Here is a 27,392-nt window from a genome sequence, read left to right as displayed (position 1 = left end):
TCATTCAGACTATAGATAGTATGCGCTTGGCTAAGAAGTTCACAACATTGCCATCCGGAAGTATAACTGCCCAACCCACAAAACTGTGTGCAACCATGAACGTTTTCGTCTGGTTAATACAATTGAGTGAGAATTACTCATAAACGCGGATGGCAAAAAAAGAAACAATAACAAAGACCTAAGTGACGTCAACTTCGAACTATCGATAGATAGTATGCGCTTGGCTAAGAAGCTCATAACATTGCCATCCTGTTGTGAGTATTTTACCCAGACGCATAGCATCAATCATGTCGGGGTTAACTTGATGCTTTGATTTGAGATGCGAGTTTGTAGTTATTATGTATGAGCCTCAGGCTCATTGAGCCGGAGCTCATTCCAGTTTCAATAGTGAAACGGTAAAGCGGACAACGGCCATTGCTTGTCATCATTCCGATAGGACGCCAGTCTGTCGCAAAATACGTCCCGCCAATCTAAAAGAAACAACTAGCCAAACATTGATGGGTGGGCAAGGTGTGGGGTGTGGGGGGGGGGGGGGGCAGAAAAAAATGTCGACTGGACCCAAGATTGATCTTGGTTTCTTTGTGTGTGAAGCGAGTGCACTACCAACTGAGCTATCGGAAGTTCCTGTACTCATCAAATTTGAGATCAACGTCTTCAATAAGATGAATGTGTTTTGTTTTGAACACTCCAGAAACCTACGGCTATGTGGTCTTGTGGTATGACACTCGCTTTCGAATCGGAAGGGTCTGGGTTCAGGCATAGTTGAGTCCTTGGAAAAGGCTCTTTACTCACATTCTCTCACCATACTCAGGCGTAAAAATGAGTACCTGACCGTCAACAGCGTTGTCTCTGTACCGAAAAAAAATTGTAATATCGCCTAATAGGCGTCATGTCCGGTCCTTCATGTTAAAATATTGCTGTTGGTCAGGGACCCCTTGTAAAGCGCTTTTGACGCCTGTTCGGCGATATTACAATTTTTTTCCGACAGAGACAACGCTATTAACGAACAGGTACGCATTTTTCCACTTGATACGATGAGAGGGTGTGAGTAAATTAAAGCCTATCCCAAGGACTCAACTATGCGCCGAGCGAGGCTCAAACACAGGACCTTCCGATCCGAAAGCATTGAACAATGAAGTAGAATAGTAAAAGTTGGGATTTAATTCACATGCTAATAATGTGGACGTTTCGGATTTCCCCTTTGTCAATTGAGAAGACGACCAATAAGACACAACCTATTAAAAAAAACAAAAACAAAGAAAAAAAAACAATTAAGTCAACAACCCCCCCCCCCCCCCCCCCCAAAAAAAAAAGCAAGCAAACAAAATAAAAAAAATGTGTGCTTCTATGTAGAACAATATCCATCAACTAAATGTGCTCACTCAAAGTGCTTTACCCGTGTGTAAGGAGGGCGCTCTTTTTATTTATTTTTTTTTCGACAGAGAGACAACATTGTTTGTGTGGGTTACACCTGAGTACGGTGACAGAATGGCAGTAAAGTGCTTTCTCCAGGGACTCAACTTAGCGTCGCTCTCATCGGTATTCGAACCAGTGACCAGTTATGTCATATGGCGATTGTAATACAAGACCTCAAAGCCACACGGTGTGAGATGGTTGAGGATGACGTTGTCAAGACGAGTAAACAAAACAATGATAGTGATAGGACCGGAAATAAACGATGCTATTTTAAACAAGCAGTTAAAGATAATTTAAATATAATAAAGGTATAATAAAACAAAAAGCATTTGTTTTTTAGTTAAGTTTTTATTCTAATTCTTATTTTAAAGATACTGAAAACGAATAAAGAGGGAGTCATTGTCTTATAACAATTGAAGTAAATTAATATTTAAAAAATTAACTACTCTTTGACACAGTCTTGCTACAAATCTAAAGACATCTGGCATAGTTTTCTCCCTTGTTCACAAAGTTCACTTTCGTTTTCGTTTTTGGTTTTCTCGTCTGCTCTAAGAAATCGACTCACCCAGTCAAAACTGAACTGACATTACTTGCCTATTAATTTTGCAGTAATAACAGGTATTGGTATTCTAAACAACTACGAATGAACCGATTTTTGATTATAACTGTCACAAAGCATCAATATGCAACTTCCAATATTGATAGGTCCTGTCGATTCGTATCGTATTTGATGAATGAGAATGAAACGGAACCGGTTTCATTATATTCTGCCGAGCTGTGGTCAAATTTGAGTTGGGCTTTTTTCCACCTTGTTCTGGATAGCAGATTAGTGAAATTGATAAAGAGCCTAGACAGGTTTCTTCCTTCCCTCTTCAATCCACGTTATTATCACCGTTAGGCCACCCTGTTTTGTTTTGTTTTTCATCAGTTCAGTCGTCAACAGTCCATCCGTAAGGCTCTCACGACTGTCATTATTCCCAGACACCTTTTTTTTTTTTAAATTCCGTCTTCTTTTTACAGAACATTGCAAGGGATAAATGTCCCATCCATCCTCCCCCCACCTCCTTTTTTAAATCTCTCTCTCTCTCTCTCTCTCTCTCTCTCTCTCTCTCTCTCTCTCTCTCTCTCTCTCTCTCTCTCTCTCTCTCTCTCTCTCTCTCTCTCTCTCTCTCTCTCTCTTGGTTCCTTTCTAGTTTCTAGTAAATTGTCATATTCGTCCCCACTCCGATCTCAAAAAGTGTCTAAAGAGAATAAATAATTCAAAAGCAAACAAACAAATATTCAGAGAGCGACCAAATGGTCAGATAGAGGAGAAAAAAAACAAACAAAAATATTTTTTAAAAATAAAAACAATTTTAGAAATTCATGCTCAGAAATGGAACAAAAGGCCAAACAAAAAGGAGAAAAGAATAGACTCGCTCCAAAAAAAAAAAGAAGTGGGGGGAGGATGGATGCGATATTTATCCCTTGCAACGTACTGTAAAAAAAAGACGGAATTTTTTTTTTTTTCCAAAGTGGCGGGACCAGGATTCGAACCCACAACGTCGACTCTGGTAAAACTTCCAGGGCAGATGACTAAACCATTCGGCCATGACACCCACTTCGAAGTCGACGCATATTGTGTATATGTAGTAACAACTGATTTAATGTTGGTTAATTTTATGTTTTTATAGATATTCTATTAACTTTCCTTATTTCTATGTGTATTTGGAAACATTCCATATTCTGGAATGTGGATAATTGTTTAAAAGAGCAGAGTTTCAAATATGTGTCCGGGAATAACGAATTTTCGTTATCCCCAGACAGGTGTCAGGGGATAATCACAGCGCATCCATAATCGTGTTTGTGATTATACCAGCCACTTGCAATGTACTGCTATTGAGTGGCCAGCATTTTTGTTTCCGGTTTTGAAAAGAAAACTGTTGGTGCATCCTAAAATATTCGCTTTTCATTTTCTATGACAGGAAATGACAAGTACACTAGACTATAGTCGTTGGAAAGGGCATAAAATTCTGCATACAACGGCACTAGAGATAATTCCCCTCCAATTTCATAATATTGAGAAATCTTTGTGTAAACATTTTAAAACCAGAAACTGTCCTTAATAAAAATGTAAAAATATCCATTTGAGATCTGTATTAAAAAAGCTTCACTGAAAATTTCAGGGCATAATGTGCTTGAACAGAGAAATTATAGCTCACACAAGATTTCTGTAATTTAGGGGACACTACTGTGATTATACACAAATATGTCTGTGAATAACGATGGACGATTATAGCCAGGCAGTGTCTGTCTTAAATCTCCATTGATTAGACACAGATGCTTTTTTGAAACTCCTCTCTTTTTAAAATTTATTTACTTTTGAGAATATGAAAGCTTTCTCAATGCACTGTGATTTGTTAATTGAAGTGCACGCAATTTTGGGACTCTGTGCTAAAGGGTGTGAAAAACAAAAATTGAACAGAAGAGAGAAATAAATGGGTTGTCAAGAGGAAAAGCAGGCAGAAAAGATGGATTTTGATTGTTGTTTCGCTTAGATTAAATCACAAGCTATTTCAGCAGAACCTTATTTTTATTAAATTATATGATTATGGCAGAAGTACAATATGTAAATGAAATGATTCTGTCATTTTTTTTGGTGAGGGTGACATCATTGCCTGGATAAAGAAGGTGAGGCTGGTTGCAAAGTTGAAAGGCATAACGCAGGTTGAAAATTTCTTACCGTTGTATCTGGAGGGGGATGCATTAGCGTTGTACTTGCAGTGGATGAGGTGCAGCAGTTGAATGCGGGAGAAATTGAACAGCATTTGATTGAGGCATTTGCCGACGGGCCATTTGTGGCGCATAAAAAGATGATCGAAAAGAAATGGATGGATGAACAAGTTGATGTGTTTTGCACAGAGTTGAGGAGGCTTGGTGGATTGGCTGGATTTAATGGCAAAGGGTTGGATAGATTGGTGAAGTTGTGTTTTGTTAAGGGTTTTCCTGATGCAATATCGTGTGAGCTTCAGCAAGTAGAAAATTTATTTCAGATGTCAATGGCGGACCTGCTTAATACAGCGCAAATTCTTACTGCCAACAAAGGGTGTGTTGCAGGGGCAGTGAGAACCATTACCCACACAAGAAGCTTAGGTGAGCAGACAAAACCGTTTAGTGGTTGTTTTCGTTGCGGTTGGCCACACATGAAAAAGAACTGTGACCAAAATGTGACACAAGTAAGGTGTTATAGGTGCAACAAAAAAGGGCCTTTCGTGAAACATTGCACAAATCTGAGCACACGATGGGTTCAGGGAAACAAAGTGGGGGTCACTGGTGCGCCAGTTACCCCCGTTACACTCTCTCTCAGTAATAATAATTCATGCAGACAAATGGAAAGGCATTGGTAGATAGAGGGTGTATGACGATGGTGGTTAGTTCGAAGTTGGTTGGAGCTGGACAATGTAAAGGAAGAGACTATATATTTGCATTTGACGGGTCGCGGGTGGCGTGTTATGGTGAACAAGACATGCGATTTGAAGTAGAAGGGACAATGGTGTTGGTGAAAGCAAAGTTATGACTATGTGGTCTAGTGGTATGACTCTCTCCTTCAGATTGGAAGGTCCTGGGTTTGAGACACGCTCTGAGTGGAGCATAGTTGAGTCCTTAGAAAAAGCTCTTTACTCACATTCTCTCACTGTATGCAGGTGTAAAATGAGTACCTGACCATTAACTGTGTCGTCTCTCTCCGCAAAAATAGACAATTAGATTACCATGCCTCTCGGACAGTCGTCATACCGTAAACAATGGCCGTGATTGGTTGACATAGCAAACTACACAGGTTTTACTATCGATGTTATTTGTCATAGTAAAATACCCACTGTTCTACCGCTTGATCTTAGAACCAACAAAGAAAGCTGTATGTAGACTTAAACGTTTATAATATGATAGAGAAAATCGTGAGATAACTTGTTACTCATCTGGCGGTATAAAGACAATAACAATGATCAGAGAGAGGTCGATTTCATTCACGTTATTGTTTATAAACAACCAACTATGTTTGTCCGAGCACGTGTGAAGGTTTGTCACAAATTCCATGTTTTGATTGGTCAAAAATCTACTGGTTCATTGTAATATCGCCTAACAGGCGTCAGTCATGTCTCTTCCTACATGTTAAGTGTTGCTGTTGGCTAGGGACCCCTTGCAAAGTGCTTTGAGCATGTTTATTGTTTATTGCGCTATTTAAATGTTCAAATTTTTAAATTTTTTTTTTTAATAATAACTTTCAGGTGGAAGAAGAAGTATTAATCAAAATGTCGACACGCCTCCCTACAGATGTTGTTCCAGTTTCCTATGATGTTTGTTTGAAGCCAGACTTGAAAGCTCTCACATTTCAAGGATGGGAAACCATTACAGTAAAGGTAATATGTGTGTGGGTTTATCTGGTCACATTAGTCAAGCTATGTTAAGCAATGTCAGTTGTTGGGTGGGTGACAGTGTGGACAAAATACATTTGAAGGATGGGAAACCATTATAATGAAGGTAATATGTGTGTGGTTTTATCTTGTCACAAAAGTCAACCTATGTTAAGCATGGTCAGTGGTTGGGTGGGTGACAGTGTGGACAAAGTACTGAGTTTGTTTTCAATCATTCATTATTGTTCTTCTCCTGAATCAGTGAATGAGACAGAATGAACATCCCGCATTTAACACTAGTTAAATCCATATGATTAAAACCAGTTTTGGAGTTTCTTTTTACTTTTGTTTTGCTTTGTTTTGGGGTTAGTTTTCTTTTATTATTATTTTTTTTAATTGGTTACTTTTATGCACAAAGAAATCAAACTTCTATTTTCACGTTTTCTTTTTGCCGACTTGACATGCTTAATAAATTTCTGTCATCCGTCATGTTTTAAGGTTATTATATTGTCGTTTTTACTGTTTTTTACCCTGAAGAAGGGTTTTGATTCTGAAACAATCCGTGTTTGATATTTTTTTTCTTTATTGAAGCTGTTACTGTTGCAGTTGTTTTTTCTCCGGTTCAGATAAGTAAGTACATTTTACGGCCCAAAGTTTATATTTCAAAGTCTTCTCTTCCTCAGGTGAAATCGTCCACTAATCGGATCTGCATCAATGCCTACGACATCACGTTTGTCAAAGTGTCCCTCAAAAGTAAGCTTCCCTAGAATGAGGTGACCAAGTCCAGCCCCTGGATGTGCCCCCTCCCCCCTTACAACCTCAGATTGAAAATTATTAACCAAATAAGGTAAAATGTTCATCATTTGTCAGATTTCACCCTTCTCCAAACTTGAGAAAAAAAACATCGATCAGGTTATTTCAATGTCCAGATATATCATATATCTTGGTCGTTGACCACTTTGTTAACATCTTTATCTGGACATTGAAATAACCTGTTTGATGTTCTTTGTCTCAAGTGTGAGGGAAGGGTGAAATGATGGATATTTTACATAGTTTGTTTAATAATTTTCAGTTTGGGGGGAAGGAGGGGGGTGGGCACATTTGGGGGCTGGTCTTCGTCACACCAGCTGGCTTTAGTCACCCCACTCCACAATGGTTGATGGTTAATAAAGCGCAAATTCTTACTGCCAACAAAGGGTGTGTTGCAGGGGCAGTGAGAACCATTACCCACACAAGAAGCTTTGGTATCCGTATTGTATCATTTTTGTGCGGCTATGCGGTGGTCTTGTGGTATAACACTCACTTTTGGATCGGAAGATCCTGGGTTCGAGCCTTGCTTGGCGCATAGTTGAGTCCTTGAAAAAGGCTCTTTATTCACATTCTCTCACCGTACTCAGGTGTAAAATGAGTACCTGGCTGTTAGCAGCATTCTCTCTGTAAGAAAAATATTGTTATATCACCTAACAGGCATCATGTCTCGTTATACGTGTTGCTATGAGTCCCTTTGTAAAGCGCTTTGAGCATGTTTAAAGTTACCATTTCCATGCCCGATTCCAAATAGTTGAGACATTGTACTTCCAATGACAGAATTTATGAAGGACAACAGACAAGGCTGAAAGGACTCTGCTGACCTGATGACGTCGTCGCCAAACAACCAGCTTCGAATTAAAGCAGCTGATATACATGATAAGACATGGAACAAGATAAAAAAGTTAGCTCGGGATAGAGAAGGATGGAAACTGTTGGTCTGTGGCCTATACCCTGACCCAGGGTGAAAAAGGCAATGATGATGACTTCCACATCACCCCCAAGGACATGGGGCATTTTGCTCAACTTTGAGCAGATCTTTGTTGTCCTTGAGCAAGAACCCTAGCCCCAACTGACTTTATGGTGATCCACTGTGACTGATTACTGAGCTATCTCAGCCCCTACCAACTTTGTGGTGCCCCACTGTGACTGATGCCTGAGTTATTTCAGCCTTTTGATCAAAGTAGTCCTTCAAAGCCATTAGGCTCATAGAGCCAGAGTTTTTCCTCGTGTTTAAAATGTAAAACGGATAATACCAATTGTTTGCCACCCTTTGGATAGGATGCCAGTACCATCAATTGGGAAAGCTGCCCAATCACTGCTGGGTGGACATGGGGATCAGAAAAGAATCTGACTTCACTCCGGGACCAATCACGGTTCCTCTGCGTGTGAAGCAAGTGCTCTACCAACCCAGCTAGTGGGACCCCTTGTTTTCTCAGACAGACCCTAGGGAAATTTCATCGTAGGATGGATAAAGGGAATTCATGATTTTCTATTTTGTTTGTTGTTGTTATTATTATTATTATTATTATTATTATTATTATTATTATTATTATTATTATTATTATTATTATTATTATTATTGTTATTATTATGATTATTGTTATTATTATTATTATTATTATTATTATTATTATTGTTATTATTATTATTATTATTATTATTATTATTATTATTATTGTTATTATTATTATTGTTATTATTATTATTATTATTATTATTATTATTATTATTATTATTATTATTATTATTATTATTATTATTATTATTATTACTATTATTATCATTTTTCATATTATCATTTTTAGTATTATTATTATTTTATTTTTATTTTTTATTATTTTATTTTATTCTTTTTTGTTTTTGTTTTTTGTTTTTTTTTGTGTTGACAGAGACAGATGAAGACAAAGAAGCGAAAATGACTGATATGAATTACAATCAGAAGACAGAAATGGCCACCTTTGATTTTGAATTTGAAATTAAGGTAAACACTTGAAAAGTGTGGGATTTTTTCTTTATAATTGAATTTCCAAACATGGGGACGAGATTAAGGTAAACACTGAACAGTTTGGGATTTTTCCGTTATAAATTAATTTATAAATCAACATATGGATTGACAACTTCATGAAAGGCAAACCCAATCAGTGATCATCCAAGTCTGTCCCAGTAGAATCTGGTGTTCCTCAACGCCATACCCAATCAGTGATCATCCAAGTCTGTCCCAGTAGAATCTGGTGTTCCTCAAGGCCATACCCAATCAGTGATCATTCACGGTGAATCATCCATGTCTGTCCCAGTAGAATCTGGTGTTCCTCAAGGCCATACCCAATCAGTGAATCATCCAAGTCTGTCCTAGTAGAATCTGGTGTTCCTCAAGGCCATACCCTATCAGTGAATCATCCAAGTCTGTCCCAGTAGAATCTGGTGTTCCTCAAGGCCATACCCTATCAGGGATCATCCAAGTCTGTCCCAGTAAAATCTGGTGTTCCTCAAGGCCATAACCAATCAGTGAATCATCCAAGTCTGTCCCAGTAGAATTTGGTGTTCCTCAAGGCCATACCCCATCAGGGATCATCCACGGTGAATCATCCAGGTCTGTCCCAGTAGAATCTGGTGTTCCTCAAGGCCATACCCTATCAGTGAATCATCCAAGTCTGTCCTTGTAGAATCTGGTGTTCCTCAAGGCCATACCCAATCAGTGAATCATCCAAGTCTGTCCCAGTAGAATCTGGTGTTCCTCAAGGCCATACCCAATCAGTGAATCATCCAAGTCTGTCCCAGTAGAATCTGGTGTTCCTCAAGGCTCAGTCCTTGGTCCCACTCTCTTTCTTTTTTTTATATCAATGACCTGGCAGATGCTCTTAAATCGAAAGTCTGTCCTTTTGCAGATGACCAATTGCATATGTGATAATAAAATCACAAGAAGATGGAGCACAGCTGCAAAATGACCTTGAGAAACTGGCGGCTTTGGAACAGGCACCGCATGGGGTTTCATCGAGAGAAATGCAATATCATTTCCATCTCCAGAAAGAAATTTTCACTTTCATACAATTATAAGCTACAGAACCACACCTTAGAGCACATAACATCAGCCAAATATTTAGGAAAAACAATAAAATCAGACTTAAAATGCGATGAGCACAGCAAAAGTAAATAGGACCCTGGGTTTTCTTCCAGGAAATTTAAAGATTAAATAAACAAGCCTAAAATCATTAGCTTACAAGTCATTTGTTTGATCACAAATTGAATACACATGCTCTGTTTGGGACCCACACACAAAAACACCTTGTTGATAAACCTGAGGCAGTACAGAGATGAGCCGCTCGTTTTGTAACAGGAAATTTTACCCCAGAACCGTCACAAATTGGAGCAATTTACCACGGAAAGTTGCATGCGGCTATGTGGTCTTGTATGACACTCACTTTCGGATCGTAAGGTCCTGGGTTCGAGCCTCACTCGGCACATAGTTGAGTCTTTGGAGCAATTTACCACGGAAAGTTGCATGCGGCTATGTGGTCTTGTATGACACTCACTTTCGGATCGTAAGGTCCTGGGTTCGAGCCTCACTCGGCACATAGTTGAGTCTTTGGAAAAGACTCTTTACTCACATTCTCTCACTGTACTCAGGTGTAAAAAATTATAATGTTGCCTAACAGGCACCATGTCTCATTCTCTATGTTATATGTTGCTGTTGGTCTGACACCCGTTGTAAAGCGCTTTGAGTACGTTTAGTGGATATTGTGCTGTATAAAAGCTCAAGTTTATTTTGTTTGTTGTATTTTTGGTATCATTTGCACCCACTTTAGATTTATTTACAGAGCTTCTAGATCACTACTGAATGTTCAAATTAATGTTATTGTTCATGTCAAAATCTTCATGAGAGAAGGTGGACATTAAAGGAAGATTCAGATTAATATGGTAAACACTTGAATAGTGTGGGATTCAAATACAGTGGAATCTCCCGATAACGACATGCCACGGGACCGAGTTTTTATGTCGTTATCCGGAGGTGTCGTTATTTAGAGGTTTCCAAGATGGCGGACAAAGTGGGCGTGGTAAGGCCCGCGGGACCATTGACAAAACAAACAAAACATTGTAGTGTATTCCTCTTAGAGGGTTCTTATGCGTGTGTCTGGATGAGACTTTTTGGTGATCTGAACTGAGTACACTGATAGTGTGCTCCTGGAATCTACATATGTTCCCTATTTAAACCATTCCCCTTTGTCTTACTTTTATTTATGTCATTTCAATTGTAAATCTAGAATGTTTTTTACTATCCAATTTTCTTCCTTTTTACTGGTGCTGATATGACATAGATGTGTCACAAGCGCTGTAAAACTCTTTAAAACAAACAAAAACAGGTAATTCGGATGCTGCTAGTTAGATAAAATTCCTCCTCCTCTTCCTCCTTCCACAAAAACACAACAACTACTACTACTACTACTACCATTACTGCTACTACTTCTACTACTACTACTATACTACTACTATTATTATTATTATTACTACTACTACTTCTACTACTACAACAGCTACTACTACAACAACAACTACTACTACTACTACTACTACTACTACTACTACTACTACTACTACTACTAGTACTACTACTACTACTACTACTACTACTATCACCACATAATATCACATTTTCCAAGATTTTGTGTTTACTTGCTTACTCTTAGATTTATACCTTGGTTTTTATTAATGCATATCAGCCAAGATTCGTCATTTCTCATTGGTTTCAAAAGCTGCGTTCTCATTGGTTCAAGCAGGAATCGTTTTTATAAACTTTGAGTCCTCATACTCGGTATTTTTAGTATCAGATATCTACGAAAACTGCTGAAAATCTCCAAAATGATGTCCTTATTTGAACGTTTTATCAAAAAATGCGTCGTTATTTGGAGGTTTTTTTTTACTGATTTTAAATAGAGAAAAAATCGGGCCCACGGGCCAATGTCGTTATCCAAGAGGTTGTCACGATTCGGGGGTGTCGTAATCGGGAGGTTCCACTGTATTGTATGAAATTGCTAACATTCTAAACATAAATGTAAAAGTATCCTAGAGGTTTCAAGTAAAAAAAATAATTTTTTAATCAAGTTTTAAGTTTCATATGTCTTCCCTCCCCCTCGGTTCCAATTGTCAAAATGGCATTTTTAAGAGTAAAATTTTTTTTTTTAATTCAAGCTTTATATGTTTTTACTCCTATTTTGTTCATGTCTTTCCTGTTAATATTTTGTTTACCTTCCAGCCAGGAGAGTACCTTTTGTCCATTGAATTCTCTGGCAACTTGAATGACCAAATGCGTGGATTTTACAGGAATAAATACATCACAGCTGACAAAGAAACACGTTATGCTGCAGTAACACATTTTGAGGTTGGTTTTGCTGGAGATTTATAATGGTGTCATCTGTTTTTTCTTTTCTATTGATACCTAATTTGTACTAATCTTTTAACTAAATTGTCTTCGCTTCTTGTGAAACATAGTTAGCATCTACGAGTGTCTGCCATCTGCTTCTATCCTTAGCCATCTTCGTGGTAGCCTCCCAGGTGAGGCCTGCCATTTTCAGTTCGTCAGACAGTGAGTGCCTCCATGTCAGTTTCCGACAACCCACCTTTGTGTCCCTTGATGATTCCAATCATCTCTCTGTTATGCACTGTATTAGTTTTCCTTTAACCTATGATTTGTAAACAATTGAGTGTGTTCCTCATGGCAGGGACCTGTGCTTGTGTCTGGATGAGACATTTAGTGATCTCAAACTAAGTACACTGATAGTGTGCTCTTGGGATCTACATATGTTCCCTATTTGAACCAATTTCCCTTTGTCTTGCTTATTCTTGTGTGCTTTAATTGAAAGTCTAGAGCTTTTTACTACCCATTTTCTTCTTTTTTTCTGGTACTGATATGACCTTAATGTGTTGCAAACACCCTAAAACCCCTAAAAACAAACAAACAAAGCCATAAATAATCAATTTCAACGACATCATTTTTCAGTATTTATTAGTCTATCTAGCTCAGAGAGGAGATGGACACCACTGAGCTATACAAGTCCATTGCAAAAAACACATGGAAAACAGTTAACACAACACTTGACAAACCGAATCAGCCATGCCCCGGTAGAGTAAAAACCGCGTTTAATGGCGGAAAATGATGAGATCTGCATCCCGTGTATCCCCTGACAATCATCAGATCATGAGATTGATGATGACGATGACAATAGGACTGGAATCAGCTGGGTGACAAAGAAGTTACATGTAAAACTGTGGATGCCTTCAACTCACACGTATGCAAAGACTAGCCATATGTGACCACTTGTGCCCGCCACCCCCTAGAATGTCATACTTTACAGATATAGATACCAAGCTGATTGCAGCTGGTTTTACTCTCGCCTTCGGATCGGAAGGTTCTGAGTTCGAGACCCTCTCTGAGTGATGCATATTTGAATCCTTGAAAAAGGCGCTTTACTCACATTCTCAATGATAAGTCTTTATTGTCCTCAAAATAATAGCAATTTGTCATTTGGTTACACATTTATAACAATACAATACTATGAAGAACATACATGCACATGCACATAAATAACATCATAATCATCATCACCATCATTGCTATCAACAACATTATCATCATCATCATCCTCATCATCATTATCACCATCATTATCACCATCATCATTATCATCATCATCATCATCATCATCATCATAGCACAGCATACTGTCATTCATGTTTGATAGTTTTTACTTTCTCCCAATGACTATGACAGGCGACGGGTGCCAGGAGGGCGTATCCATGCTGGGATGACCCGTGCTTCAAAGCCACATTTGTGTTTACCCTGATTGCCCCAAAGGACAGGGTGGCTCTCTCCAACATGGTGAGTCCTTTGTGTTTACCCTGACCCGACTACTAGTACCAAAAATTCGTAGATTTACAAAATTTCGGCTCCAATTTCAGAACTGGCGTCTATGAGGTCTTTTGGTATGAGACTCGTGTTTGGTTTGGAAGGTCCTCAGCGCATAGTTCAGTCCTTGGAAAGGGCTCTTTACTCACATTCTCTCACCGTACTCAGATGTAAAATGAGTGCCTGGTCGTTAACCGCCTTGTCTCTGTCCAAAAAAAAAATTGTAATATCGCCTAACAGGCGTCATGTCATGTCCTACATATTAAGTGCTACTGTTGGCCAGGGTCCCCTTGTAAAGCGCTTTGAGTATGCTTAGTGGATGTTGCGCTATATAAACGCTCAATTTGATTTTTAAAATGTTTAACTTCATGAGCATCTCAAAGTCATTGAAAATGAAAGTGTGGTCCCACATCTGATAATTGAAATGAATAAGAAGTGTTATTTAATCCTCGTGATGGTAATTTGTTGTTCTACAAAGTTAACTAAAAAAAAAAACAATTTTTTTTAAATTGAGCTTTTACATAGCGCAATATCCACTAAATGTGCCCAAATGCTTTACAATACTGCAACTTTACTATAACTACTAGTATTTTTATCTATTAAAAACTACACATTTTTTAATTGTCACTATGGAAGGTGTGAAATCCAAGATGGTAGACTTGCCAACTTGTAAACTTTTCTCATATTTATTTTATGTGTAAAGTTGGGATTTTTTTAATATGAGAAAATCAACCTAAATATCGGGGAAAGTATGATAAATCTTTTAAAATGGTTATGGTTGGTTGTCACATTTGAGTATTTGTGAACAAAAAAAAATAAATAAATGAATACTTCGAAAATAAGTTTAGTTTAAAAAGAAAAAAAAATAGATAAAATTGTAATTAATAATAAATAAATAGAAGGTTGCTGATTGTCTGATAATTACAGAATTCAGTATTTGTAAAAATATCTGTCTATTTCCCAAGTCGTAGTGATACTAAGCTGCTAGAAACTGTGGAGTGTAAAAACTAATAAACAAAAACAATAAAACATCTTCAAAAGAAAAAAAAAAGAACAAAATACTGAGCGTAGAACGTTTCAGGCTCGAAACCCTTCTTCAGGAATTGCAGGAATAATAAAAATTTAAAAACCCAGAAAATTTTGTGCGCATTGCATTATAACAGACATAAGATAAGATAAGATATACTTTGTTGATCCTGATTGGAAATTATCATGATGTTACATATCATTCATCGTTATATTAATACATATTTATACACTGTCATGAACTAATTGATGAAAATACGAAGCTAATTAAAAACAAAATAAACATCAAATAGAATAAAATATTCATGAAATATACAGCAGTTACAAGCAATGCTATAAAAATCAGACATGAAAGTAGAATAGAGTTGTAATAATGGATTTGTAATGTAAATAGAATTTTGAAAAGAGATTGGGAAGGATTGCACACAGCAGCCAACACAGGTTGATAAAAGTAAAAATAAAGTATGGCATTTGAATGTATAAATAAATATTAGATAATGTAGATATAGCACCATGTAAACATGCATAAGTAAATAGATTTTAGAGCGACTGTAGTTTCACAGAAGTTGGTTTTCATCAGGAGTCATTTTTGGTTTTTGGTTTTGTTTTTTTGTTTTTGCTTGTTTTTGTTTTGTTTTGTTTTATACTTTCAGTTTTGTTTCTCTCTCCCTTTTTTCCCCAATTTGTTCGACGTTTGTCTGTTTTTGTTTGGTGTTGTTTTTTGTTTTTTTTGTTGTTTTTTTTTGTTTCTCTCCATTATATTCTTTTTCCCATTTCCTCTTCTTTTGTCTATTTTTCTTTTTTTTTTAAATGGATTTCTGTTAATTTATATTATTAATTTAATCTGTAGCCAGTAGAAGAGGAGAAGACTGTAGAAGGTGACCCAAACCTGAAAGAGGTTCAATTCCAGACAACGCCAATCATGTCAACCTACTTGACCGCCTTTGTGGTGGGAGAATACGATTTTGTGGAGTCGACTACCGTCAATGGGACTAAGGTTCGAGTCTATTGCCCTGTGGGGGAGGCAGAACATGGACGGTTTGCTCTTGAGGTGAAAGGTCATTTAGATACACTATATATTTAGTTTGAGTTAATACATTAAGAATTATGTACTCACATTGACAGGTCTGACCACCGAAGACAATTATGAGCTTGATTTAACATTTGTTATAATGGACAATATTAGATGTTGGTTTTGTAGAAACTAATTAAACTGAAATTTAATACAATATAGATAGTATGCACTTGTCTAAGAAACTCACAACATTGCCATCCAGAAGTATAACAGACCAACACACAAAACTATGTGTAACCTTGAATGTCTATAGTCTGGTTAATACAGATTAGTGAGAATTACTCACAAACGTGGATGGCAAAAAACAATAACAAAGACCTGAGACCATTTTTGAGTTCTCAATCTGCCACAGTTGGTTTGGGAGTATTTCCATTATTACAAAGAGACCATAACATATTGGGTTGCCAGACCTGTAAATAAGTACACATTGGTTTAAGTGTATTTCCATTACAACAATGAAACTATAAAAATTTAGGTGGTCAGACCTGTAAAAGAGTACATTTTGATTTGAGAGTATTTCCATTACAACAATGAGACCATAGCAATTTGGGTTGCCAGACCTGTAAATAAGTACACGTTGGTGTGAGAGCACTTCCATTACACAATGAGACCATAACAATTTGGGTTGCCAGACCTGTAAATAAGTACATGTTGGTGTGAGAGTATTTCCATTACACAATGAGACCATAACAATTTGGGTTGCCAGACCTGTAAATAAGTACATGTTGGTGTGAGAGTATTTCCATTACAACAATGAGACCATAACAATTTGGGTTGCCAGACCTGTAAATAAGTACATGTTGGTGTGAGAGTATTTCCATTACACAATGAGACCATAACAATTTGGGTTGCCAGACCTGTAAATAAGTACATGTTGGTGTGAGATTACTTCCATTACAACAATGAGACCATAACAATTTGGGTTGCCAGACCTGTAAATAAGAAGAAATTGATAAAGAGGAAATCCTTCACATCTCTGATTTAATTCATCCCATCTTTTTGGAGTTTATTTTTAAATCAATTAACTGGCATACTCTGTAAAAACTTATTTAATATTTTTTTCAGCAAACTCATCCTTCAAATATCGATAGATTTAAATGTCCCTCATCTTGTTAAAAACTCTCAAACTTAAGACTTCACCAAGTCCCAGAGTTTTCCAACCAATTTTTTCTAGAATATGGCAGTTATCTGTTTAAAACATTTGATAGAGAATTAATTCTTTGATGTTTTGTTGGGTCAAATATGCTGTAATATTCCACCCCTCCCTTTGGAAAACCCTGTTATTTCTTAGTAAAGACATAATAGTTGAATATTGCTTTGAGCACATTGAATAACAATGTTATTCAACGATTGCAGAATATTTTCACACATTTTATTGGTGTGAAATAAGGTGTTAAAGACAGCTGATTGGTAATTATAAATAATCTTTTGGTGCGCATGAATACAAATCTAATGTTTTTCTTTTTGGGTCAAATTGTCGTTCCAGCAGATGGAGAAAAACACAAATTATGGCAATTTGAAGAACTATTACCATACAGTTGGTCACGAAATATTTAATGTTACACAGAGAGGTGGAATAGACGTATTCTTCATTTCTTTGTATTTATGTAACTCATTATATTTTTATAATACACTCACAAGCTCGTAGTGTTATTGGGCACGATAAAAATAGCGTTTTTAATACATACAAAGAAATGAAAGAATCGTATAAAATGTCACTGACTGGAGACATAATTACACCACATTACACTTTTAAATAAGATTGCAAGTAATTTTGGCCATGAAAACTTCAGTTCAGACGAAGTTCAGGTAGAACATGGGATAGACTTTTTATGTGTCAACCAGTTATCTTTTCCTTGGTCCATAGACAATGATCACATGACAGATGAGATGTATAATATCTAACATCCGTGTGAGTTTTTGTATCATTCCCATGTTTTGTTTGAATTCTGTGGCACAGTTGATATTTTTGGGACAGCCCTCAAAGTTAAAATATTTATGCCCTGTGCAACCATGCTCATGATGGTGGCATCCTTATTCATCAATTTATTATCCGTAATGTAATATAATGTATTGGAATGAACTGTAATAATTTATGTATTCAGTGTACAAAATCCACTACGTGCTCTCAGGCGCTACACATACAAAGGCAAAAAAAATAATAAAAAATTATGCTCTTCTCCTCCACGACATCATAAGATATCATCGCCTAGGCATTCCATGAAAAGGAATATAGATGATAATTCATCAAACAAGGTGTCCGATGTCAACAGGAATCACCCATGTTGTTCAAATGAGCAAATTAGGGGGGGGGGTTTAATAATCTTGCCCAAGGAAAAAAATACAAAAGTGTCTGAAGCGGGGCTCAAACACTGGACTTTCCGGGTCACAGTGCAATGCCTTAACCAATCAGCCACTTCGTAGTATTAACCCTTTCCTTACCAGCCATTTTCAAAATTTTCCCCAAAACTTCACACCCACCCAACACAAAAACTATTTTCCAATAGGTGATAAGGATGGAGATAAAGATAAAGGGAGTAAATCTGACTCATGAATAAGGGAACAACCCAAAATAAACGACGTTTCGGCCTTTGGCCTTTTTCAAGTAAACACAAAATATATAGATACCCCGAAACGTCGTTTGTTTTGTGTTGTTCCCTTATTCATGAGTCAGATTTACTCCCTTTATCTTTATCTCCATTTAATTGACTCACTTAGGCACCTCTAGTAAAAGGTGGTATTGATAGGGTTTTAAAAAATATTTCCTCTCTTCTTATCCCCCTATCTAGTTTGCTACCAAGGCCCTTCCATTTTACGAGGAATATTTCAAAATCCCCTACGGCCTTCCAAAACTGGATCTCATCACATATACGGAATTCCCTATTGGTGAGTGGCCGGTCTAGTTGCTTGTTTTGCTTGTTTGTTTGTTTTCTGGTCTCTTATTTTTATTATGTGTCTTTATATCTTCAGACAGGGAACGGACACCCATAGACAGTTTCTGTATTTACATAGAAAAAATAAATGCAAAAAAATTGGAGCATTTATATAACACAATAACCACTAAATTTACTCAAAAAGCTTTACAAGGAGTCCCAAGCCAGCAGCAACACTTAACATGTAGGACAAGACATGATGCCTGCTAAGGGCATATTACATTTTTTTTTCAGATAGAATCAAAGCTGTTATCAGCCAGGTACTCATATTACACCTGGGTACAGTGAGAGACTGTAAGTAAAGAGCCTTTTCCAAGGACTCAACTATTCGTCTCTCAGAGCCTAACTGATAGTGGAACCTTGTACCTTCCGGTCCAAAGGCAATTGTCATTCCACTCGACCACATAGCCGCTCAAGCAAATAATCAAATGGTGATGACATCTGTGGCAGTGAATGTGCGGCTATTTGATCTTGTGGTATGACACTTGCTTTTTGATCGGAAGGTCCTGGGTTCAAGCCTCACTCAGTGCATAGTTGAGTCCTTGGAAAAGACTCTTTACTCACATCCTCTCACCATACTCAGGTGTAAAATGAATATCTGGTCGTTAACAGCATTGTCTCTGTTGGGAAAAAAAAAATTGCAATATCGCCTAACAGACATCATGCCTAGTTCTACATGTTTACGTGTTGCTGTTGGTCAGGGGCCTTTTGTAAAGCGCTTTGAGCACATTAAGTGGATATTGCATTATATAAAATCTCAAGTTTTTTCTCTATTTGAATAAACAATTTGTGTCAATTCATCACCAAGCACTGATTTTGTAGTCAAAATTGTTTTGTTTTAAATAGTGTTGTTAGATCGTACTTGCCAACAAGACAGGCCAAATACAAGTGTTGAATGTAATTTTGTACTGTTTTTGGTATTGGCTGAAGGAGGGTTTTAAGCCCAAAACATTCTGTGTTTGTCTTTTGTTGTTTTTTGTTTTTTTTTGTTATTTTTCTAAACTGTTATATTGTTTTTTTGTCGATGACATTTACATTGTTTCTGGGTGAGATCCTCTGTCCTCCCGTGGTGGGAGCAGGTCACTTGATGTGTCTTCTATCCCCTCTTATATGTTTTCCGAGTTGCATTATGTTTTTTTCTTGGAATGGGATTGCTTGGTTTTGTCCTGGCCCTTGCTGGAGTCCTAGGCTGAGGGGGAATCAGTCAAATATTAGGATTAGTTTTAGAGATAATATTTGTTTTCTTTGTAAATCATCACTCTATTATGTATTGTTTGTTATGTTTCCTGTTTTGGATCTATTTAATAAGAATTTGAGTGTATTCCTCTAGATGTGATCCTGTACTAATGTCTGGATGACACTTATAGGTGATCTCAAACTAAGTACACTGATAGTGTGCTCTTGGAATCTACATCTGTTCCCTATTTGTGCCACTCCTCCCATTTGTCTTACTTTTTCTTGGGTACCGTTACTTCTAAAAAAAAATTCCTATCCCATTTTCTTCCTTTTTACTGGCGCTGAAGTGACCTAAATGTGTTGCAAGCGTCGTAAAACCCTTAAAAACAAACAAACAAACCTTGACTTTGTTTCTCTCTCATCTCAGGGGCCATGGAAAACTGGGGCCTGGTATCCTACAGGGAGATTTGTCTGATGGTCAATCCAAGCAAGTCCTCGGCCTCACGCAGACAGTATGTGGCCTTGATAGTGGCTCATGAATTGTCTCACAATTGGTTTGGAAATCTGGTCACCATGGTGAGTTATAGCTGTGAAAACCACACATCAGGGATCATGCATAGGTGTAGGATAGAGATCATCATCATCATCATCATCATCATCATCATCATCATCATCATCATCAATATAGTTATTATTATTATTATTATTATTATTATTATTATTATTATTATTATTATTATTATTATTATTATTATTATTATTATTATTATTATTATTTTTATTATTATTATTATTATTATTATTATATTATTATTATTATTATTTTTATTATTATTATCATTATTATTATTATTATTATTATTATTATTATTATTATTATTATTATTATTATTATTATTATTATTATTATTTTATTTTTATAGTTATTTATTTTCATCATCATCATCATTACTATTATTATTATTATTATTATTATTATTATTATTATTATTATTATTATATTATTAATCATCATCATCATCATCATCATCATCATCATCATCATCATCATCATCATCATCATCATCATCATCATCCCCATCATCATCATCATCATAATCATCATCATCACCACCATCATTATCATCATCACCATCATCATCACCACCACTATCATTCCTCCCATCAAACACCACCAAATGGCTTACCCCCCCCCCCCCCCCTCCAGCCATTGCTACGATTTGATTTTGTTTCCCCTAGAACTGGTGGTCCGACTTGTGGCTGAAGGAAGGTTTTGCCACGTGGATAGAGTACATGTGTGTGGACAGATTGATGCCAGAGTTGGAGGTTTGGACTCGATTCATCAAACAGGATCAGAACCGGGCACTGGAGATGGATGCTCTTAGTCAAAGTCACCCTATAGAAGTGGGTCCTGGTTTTCACTCAGTGGATTTTTTCTGGTGTTGTCTTTTTTTTGTTTTTTGTTTTTTTATTTGTTTTTTTTTTAAATTATTTGTTTGTTTTTTTTTGTTTGTTTTTGTGTGTGTGTGTGTGTGTGTTTTTGTTTGGTTTTTTTTTTTTTTTTTTTTTTTTTTTTTTTGGGGGGGGGGGGTACAGTTTTAAAATCTTGAGATTTTATAGATATATATATTGCTCAATATCCACTTAACGTGCTCAAAGTACTTTACAAGGGGTCCCTAACCAACAGCAACATGTAACGTGTGGAACGGTACATGATGCCTGTTAGGCGATATTGCAGGTATCAGTGATAGTTTATCATCTCAGTTGCTGTAAAATTTGGGGGTTTAGTGGAGTATCAGTGATAGTTTATCATCTCAGTGGCTGTAAAATTTGGGGGTTTAGTGGAGTATCAGTGATAGTTTATCATCTCAGTGGCTGTAAAATTTGGGGGTTTAGTGGAGTATCAGTGATAGTTTATCATCTCAGTGGCTGTAAAATTTGGGGGTTTAGTGCAGTCAAAATGGAGCTTAAAAGGCAATCCTGTTTCACCCTTTGACCCCATCAGCTCTGATTCAGGGTTGTAGGATAAGATAAGATGAGAGAAATTTATTTATCCCTTATAGAAATTGTGTTGAAGTATCAGAGTTATGTGGTCTAGTGGCATGACTCTCGCTCTTGGGTTGTGGAAGGTCCAGGGTTTGAGTCTGGATCTGAATGGGGCATTGTTGAGTCATTGGATAAGGCTCTTAACTCACAAGCTCTCAGCATACTCAGGTGTAAAATAATTATTTGGCTGTTAACAGTGTTGCCTCTGTCTGAAATAATTGTAACATCACCTTACAGGCGTCATGTCTCGTCCTACATGTTAAGACTAGCTGTAGACTAAACACCCCTTTTAAAGCGCTTTGAGCACGATATAAATGCTCCAGTTTCTTTAACAGAGGGCCATAAAAAGAAGACAATTCCACTTTCTAGTCACACATTCATTCAACAGACTTACGATAGACGTAAACAAGATTTCCCATAGCTTATTGTCGAGGTTTACACAATATCAGAAAATAACTATGATAATCAGAAATTAGAATTTTTGGGTTTTCACTCTTTAAGAGATCAGGTTATTATTTCTCTTCCATAAAACAAATAAACTTGACCCACTATTTATTAAGAAAAATTTGTTCTTCAGAGCCATTAGGCCAGTGGAGCCAGAGTTTGTCCTGGTTTCTATAGCATTACAATAGCAATTGCTAACCTTTGAATAAGATGCTAGTCAAACACAAAGTACTTTACACCAGATATAACAGACCCAGCTACCCAATCACTGCTGGGTGGGCAGGAAAGTCATAAAATAAAAATATGTAAACATCACCAGGGATTAATCTCATTCCCTTTGCATGTGAAGTGAGTGCTCTATCCACTGAGCTTTCAGGATTCCCCTGTCACAAATATCCCTTTCTATTTTCATCCCATGTCTGGTACCAGGTGACAGTTGAAGACCCTGGACAGATAGACGAAATCTTTGATGCCATTTCCTACTGCAAGGGGGCCTGTCTCATACGGATGTTGGAAAGCTACATCGGATCAGAGGTGTTGGACAATAATATTTCATGATAATTCACTTTGTGGCCTTGATGAGAAATTAATATAGGATATGGAGAAGTGCCAGATGGAAACAGAGAATAAAAAGTCATGGGGTCATTGCTGTAGCCTTGGTTAACTAAAAGCCTGATACTAACCAAAAATAATTGTCATTAAAGAATACGAAGATCACAGAAAAAAAAAGTGAATTCAGAGTTGTAATCAGTAACTAAATCAATGAAAATCATTTTGATTCCTTGAGCACTTCTAACAACTCACTTTTCACTTTCGTTTGGTGATCATCGTCTTCCTTCGTGTCGTCATTTTTTTGGTCAGTATCAGGCTTTTAGTTTACGAAGGCCACGTCAGTGCCAAACTTGGGATCCAATTAACAGGACACCCTCCACCTGGCTGAGACAGAGAGAGAGATCAGTGAGCTGTCTCACAAGCCACCAAGCCATCCAGCCACACCGAGGGTGTTGTGTCTGTTGGATCCAGAGTTTGACTGTGACTCAATGATATTTTGATTCTCTGTTTTCATCTGACATTTCTCCATACCCTACTGGGTGGGGTTCCTGATCTCCCATAGTGGGCAGGGAGGTACTTACTGTGTCTTCTATCCCCCTATATCTGTTTTCCAACTTGCTTTCTGTCTTTGTCTTGGAATGAGATTACTTAGTTTTGTCCTGGCCCCGGCATGTTGGCCTTACTGAGAGGGAAACAGTCAAATGCATAGTTATTGTTTTGGGAGATGATATTTTTTTCCTTGTAAATCATCTCTCTGTTATATATTATTATATTTGTTATTTTTAATGTATAATGAAATGTAAGCATTTGAGTGTATTTCTCTTTGTTGGATCTTGTGCTTGTGTCTAGGTGAGACTTATAGGTGATCCCAGACTAAGCACATTGATGGTATGCTCTTGGAATCTACATCTGATCCCTATTTGTTCCCAGTTCCCCTTTGTCTTCCTTTCTCTTGGGTGCTTTAATTGTAATTCTGGAACTTTCTACTATCCCATTTTCTTCCTTTTTACTGGCGCTGATATAGCCTAAATGTGTTGCAAGCGCTGTAAAACCCTTTAAAACAAACAAAACAAATCCATACCCTATATTACTCATTATTATTATTATTTATTTAACTCAGAAGTGAGAGACATCCAACGTTTGTCGTCACTTTGCCAGTTGATTTTTATCTTCTTCTCGTTTAATATACATATCGACTAAAACTAAAATTTGACATTTCTGGTCATCTCAATTGAAAGAAAATATATTTTTAAAAATATTATAATAAAAAATAATGACAACACTTTATTTAAGTAAAAAATGGACATTTATGTCTAGACGTGTGTGTGTATTTGTGTCTGGGTGTGTGTGTGTGTGTGTGTGTGTCTGTGTTAAAATATATAAATGAGTAAATAAATAAATAAATAATTTAAGTAAAAGAAATCCAAAGCAACCAAATGTCAACATAAAACACTGTAGATAGAACGATGTTGACGTCACTCAGCTCTTTGTTATGTTTTTTAGCTAGTTATTTTTATGATTAGTTCTCACTTAATTGTATCAATCAGACTATAAACGTTTAAGGTTACACATAGTTTTGTGTGTTGATACCGGCTGTTATGAGTTTTTTTTAACTAAACGCAAAGCATCAATAAAGTTAAAGATATGATAGTATTAATGAAGTGAATAAATAGTGTAAAAATAAAGAATTATATTGCAAGCAATAATAAGAATGAGATTATTTCATTTTGTCCTGGCCACGGCCGGAGTCCTTGGCTGGGAGGCAAACAGTCAAATGTATAGTTATAGGAGATTATTATTTTGGGAGATGATATTTTTTTCCTTGTAAATCATCTCTCTGTTATGTACTGTTATTTTTTTATTCTTAACATTTGATTTGTAAACATTTAAGTTTGTTCCTCTTAGTAGGGATAGGTGATCTCAAACGGATTACTTTGATAGTGTGCTCTTGGAATCTACATCTGTTTCCTATTTGAACTAATTCCCCTTTGCCTTACCTTTTCTTGGATGCCTTAATTATAATTCTATAACTGCTTACTATCCCATTTTCTTCCTTTTTACTGGCGCTGAAATGACCTAAATGTGTTGCAAGCACCGTAAAACCCCAAAAAACAAACAAAATAACATTTGCGATTCCTTTGTTCTCCAGGCTTTCAGATCAGGGATGAATCTCTATCTTACCCGTCACCAGTTTGGCAACACCGATACCATCGACCTGTGGAAGTGTATGGGAGAGGTGAAAGGTCAAGATGTCAAACAATTGATGGAGTACTGGACTACACAGATGGGCTTTCCACTGATCACGGTCAGTACAGGGAACAACATCAATTGTAGTAGATTGATAGTTAACACTTGATCTTCTAGTACAGGGGACCATATCAATAGCAGTAGATTGATAGTTAACACTTGGTCTTCTAGTACAGGGAACAACATCAATTGTAGTAGATTGATAGTTAACACTTGATCTTCTAGTACAGGGAACAACATCAATTGTAGTAGATTGATAGTTAACACTTGATCTTCTAGTACAGGGAACAACATCAATTGTAGTAGATTGATAGTTAACACTTGATCTTCTCGTACAGGGGACCATATCAATAGTAGTAGATTGATAGTTAACACTTGATCTTCTAGTACAGGGAACGACATCAATTGTAGTAGATTGATAGTTAACACTTGATCTTCTAGTACAGGGGACCATATCAATAGCAGTAGATTGATAGTTAACACTTGGTCTTCTAGTACAGGGAACAACATCAATTGTAGTAGATTGATAGTTAACACTTGATCTTCTAGTACAGGGGACCATATCAATAGCAGTAGATTGATAGTTAACACTTGGTCTTCTAGTACAGGGGACCATATCAATAGTAGTAGATTGATAGTTAACACTTGGTCTTCAAGTACAGGGAACAACATCAATAGTAGTAGATTGATAGTTAACACTTGATCTTCTAGTACAGGGAACAACATCAATTGTAGTAGATTGATAGTTAACACTTGATCTTCTTGTACAGGGGGCCATATCAATAGTAGTAGATTGATAGTTAACACCTGGTCTTCAAGTACAGGGAACAACATCAATAGTAGTAGATTGATAGTTAACACTTGATCTTCTAGTACAGGGGACCATATCAATAGTAGTAGATTGATAGTTAACACTTGGTCTTCTAGTACAGGGAACAACATCAATTGTAGTAGATTGATAGTTAACACTTGATCTTCTAGTACAGGGGACCACATCATTAGTAATAGATTGATAATTAACACTTGGTCTTCTAGTACAGGGGACCACATCATTAGTAGTAGATTGATAGTTAACACTTGGTCTTCTAGTACAGGGAACAACATCAATTGTAGTAGATTGATAGTTAACACTTGATCTTCTCGTACAGGGGACCATATCAATAGTAGTAGATTGATAGTTAACACTTGATCTTCTAGTACAGGGGACCACATCAATAGTAGTAGATTGATAGTTAACACTTGATCTTCTAGTACAGGGGACCATATCAATAGTAGTAGATTGATAGTTAACACTTGATCTTCTAGTACAGGGGACCACATCATTAGTAATAGATTGATAGTTAACACTTGGTCTTCTAGTACAGGGGACCACATCATTAGTAATAGATTGATAATTAACACTTGGTCTTCTAGTACAGGGGACCACATCATTAGTAGTAGGTTGATAGTTAACACTTGGTCTTCTAGTACAGGGGACCACATCATTAGTAATAGATTGTTAGTTAACACTTGGTCTTCTAGTACAGGGGACCACATCATTAGTAATAGATTGATAGTTAATACTTGGTCTTCTAGTACAGGGGACCACATCATTAGTAGTAGATTGATAGTTAACACTTGGTCTTCTAGTACAGGGGACCACATCATGAGTAGTAGATTGATAGTTAACACTTGATCTTCTAGTTAAGGGGACCACATCATTAGTAGTAGTTTCATAGTTAACACTTGATCTTCTAGTCCAGGGGACCACATCAATAGTAGTAGATTGATAGTTAACACTTGGTCTTCAAGTACAGGGGACCACATCAATAGTAGTAGATTGATAGTTAACACTTGGTCTTCTCGTACAGGGACCACATCATGAGTAGTAGATTGATAGTTAATAATAATAATAATAATAATAATAATAATAATAATAATAATAATAATAATGCTGAAAACTTATATAGCGCTATAACTCCGAGACACCAGACTCTAAGCGCTTAAATTACAAATTACTTTGGCTGAAACATACTCATTCACACCCACAAGCACACACACACACACACACACACACACATACACACACACACAACACAACACACAACACAAACCAAACCTATCTTGCTTCTCATACCATCTACTAAAATCGAAACAAATATGTTTTAAGCGAACGTTTAAAAATAGACAAAGATTCTTTTTCACGAATGCTCTGCGGTAAGGCGTTCCAAATAGAGAGTCCGAAATGAGAAAAGGATCTCATTCCAGCATTTTTCCGAATTCGAGGGACAACTAGTTTTGTGGAATCACTGGCCGAACGTAAGGGGCGGGGTTTTGAATATCTTTCAATTAGTTCTGAAAGGTAGGAAGGGGCAGTACCTTCAAGACAACGATACACT

The 27,392-nt window shown here is 36.8% G+C and overlaps 1 protein-coding gene and 1 pseudogene across 1 annotated transcript in view; both read left to right on the top strand.

The window, feature by feature from the left end:
• The first annotated feature begins 1,568 nt into the window (after positions 1-1,568).
• Positions 1,569-5,700, top strand: LOC144959194 (uncharacterized; annotated as a pseudogene).
• LOC144959185 (puromycin-sensitive aminopeptidase-like) overlaps positions 1,899-27,392 on the top strand; it is a 47,321-nt gene continuing 21,827 nt past the window's right edge. Inside the window, exons 1-12 of the mRNA XM_078891728.1 lie at positions 1,899-2,034; positions 5,682-5,813; positions 6,491-6,560; positions 8,507-8,598; positions 11,866-11,991; positions 13,381-13,488; positions 15,392-15,592; positions 18,406-18,502; positions 20,153-20,301; positions 20,965-21,129; positions 22,645-22,749; positions 24,917-25,072. Coding sequence (XP_078747854.1) covers positions 5,706-5,813; positions 6,491-6,560; positions 8,507-8,598; positions 11,866-11,991; positions 13,381-13,488; positions 15,392-15,592; positions 18,406-18,502; positions 20,153-20,301; positions 20,965-21,129; positions 22,645-22,749; positions 24,917-25,072 — 1,377 coding nt within the window. The 5' untranslated portion in view covers positions 1,899-2,034; positions 5,682-5,705. The remainder of the gene's footprint in view (positions 2,035-5,681; positions 5,814-6,490; positions 6,561-8,506; positions 8,599-11,865; positions 11,992-13,380; positions 13,489-15,391; positions 15,593-18,405; positions 18,503-20,152; positions 20,302-20,964; positions 21,130-22,644; positions 22,750-24,916; positions 25,073-27,392) is intronic.

This window comes from Berghia stephanieae, chromosome 13 (assembly GCF_034508935.2).
Source record: "Berghia stephanieae isolate SIO BIC M18660-M18661 chromosome 13, UCSD_Bste_1.3, whole genome shotgun sequence".
NCBI lineage: Eukaryota > Metazoa > Mollusca > Gastropoda > Nudibranchia > Aeolidiidae > Berghia > Berghia stephanieae.
Note: the sequence above shows the minus strand (reverse complement) of the source record. Positions and strands in the feature narration are given on the sequence as shown.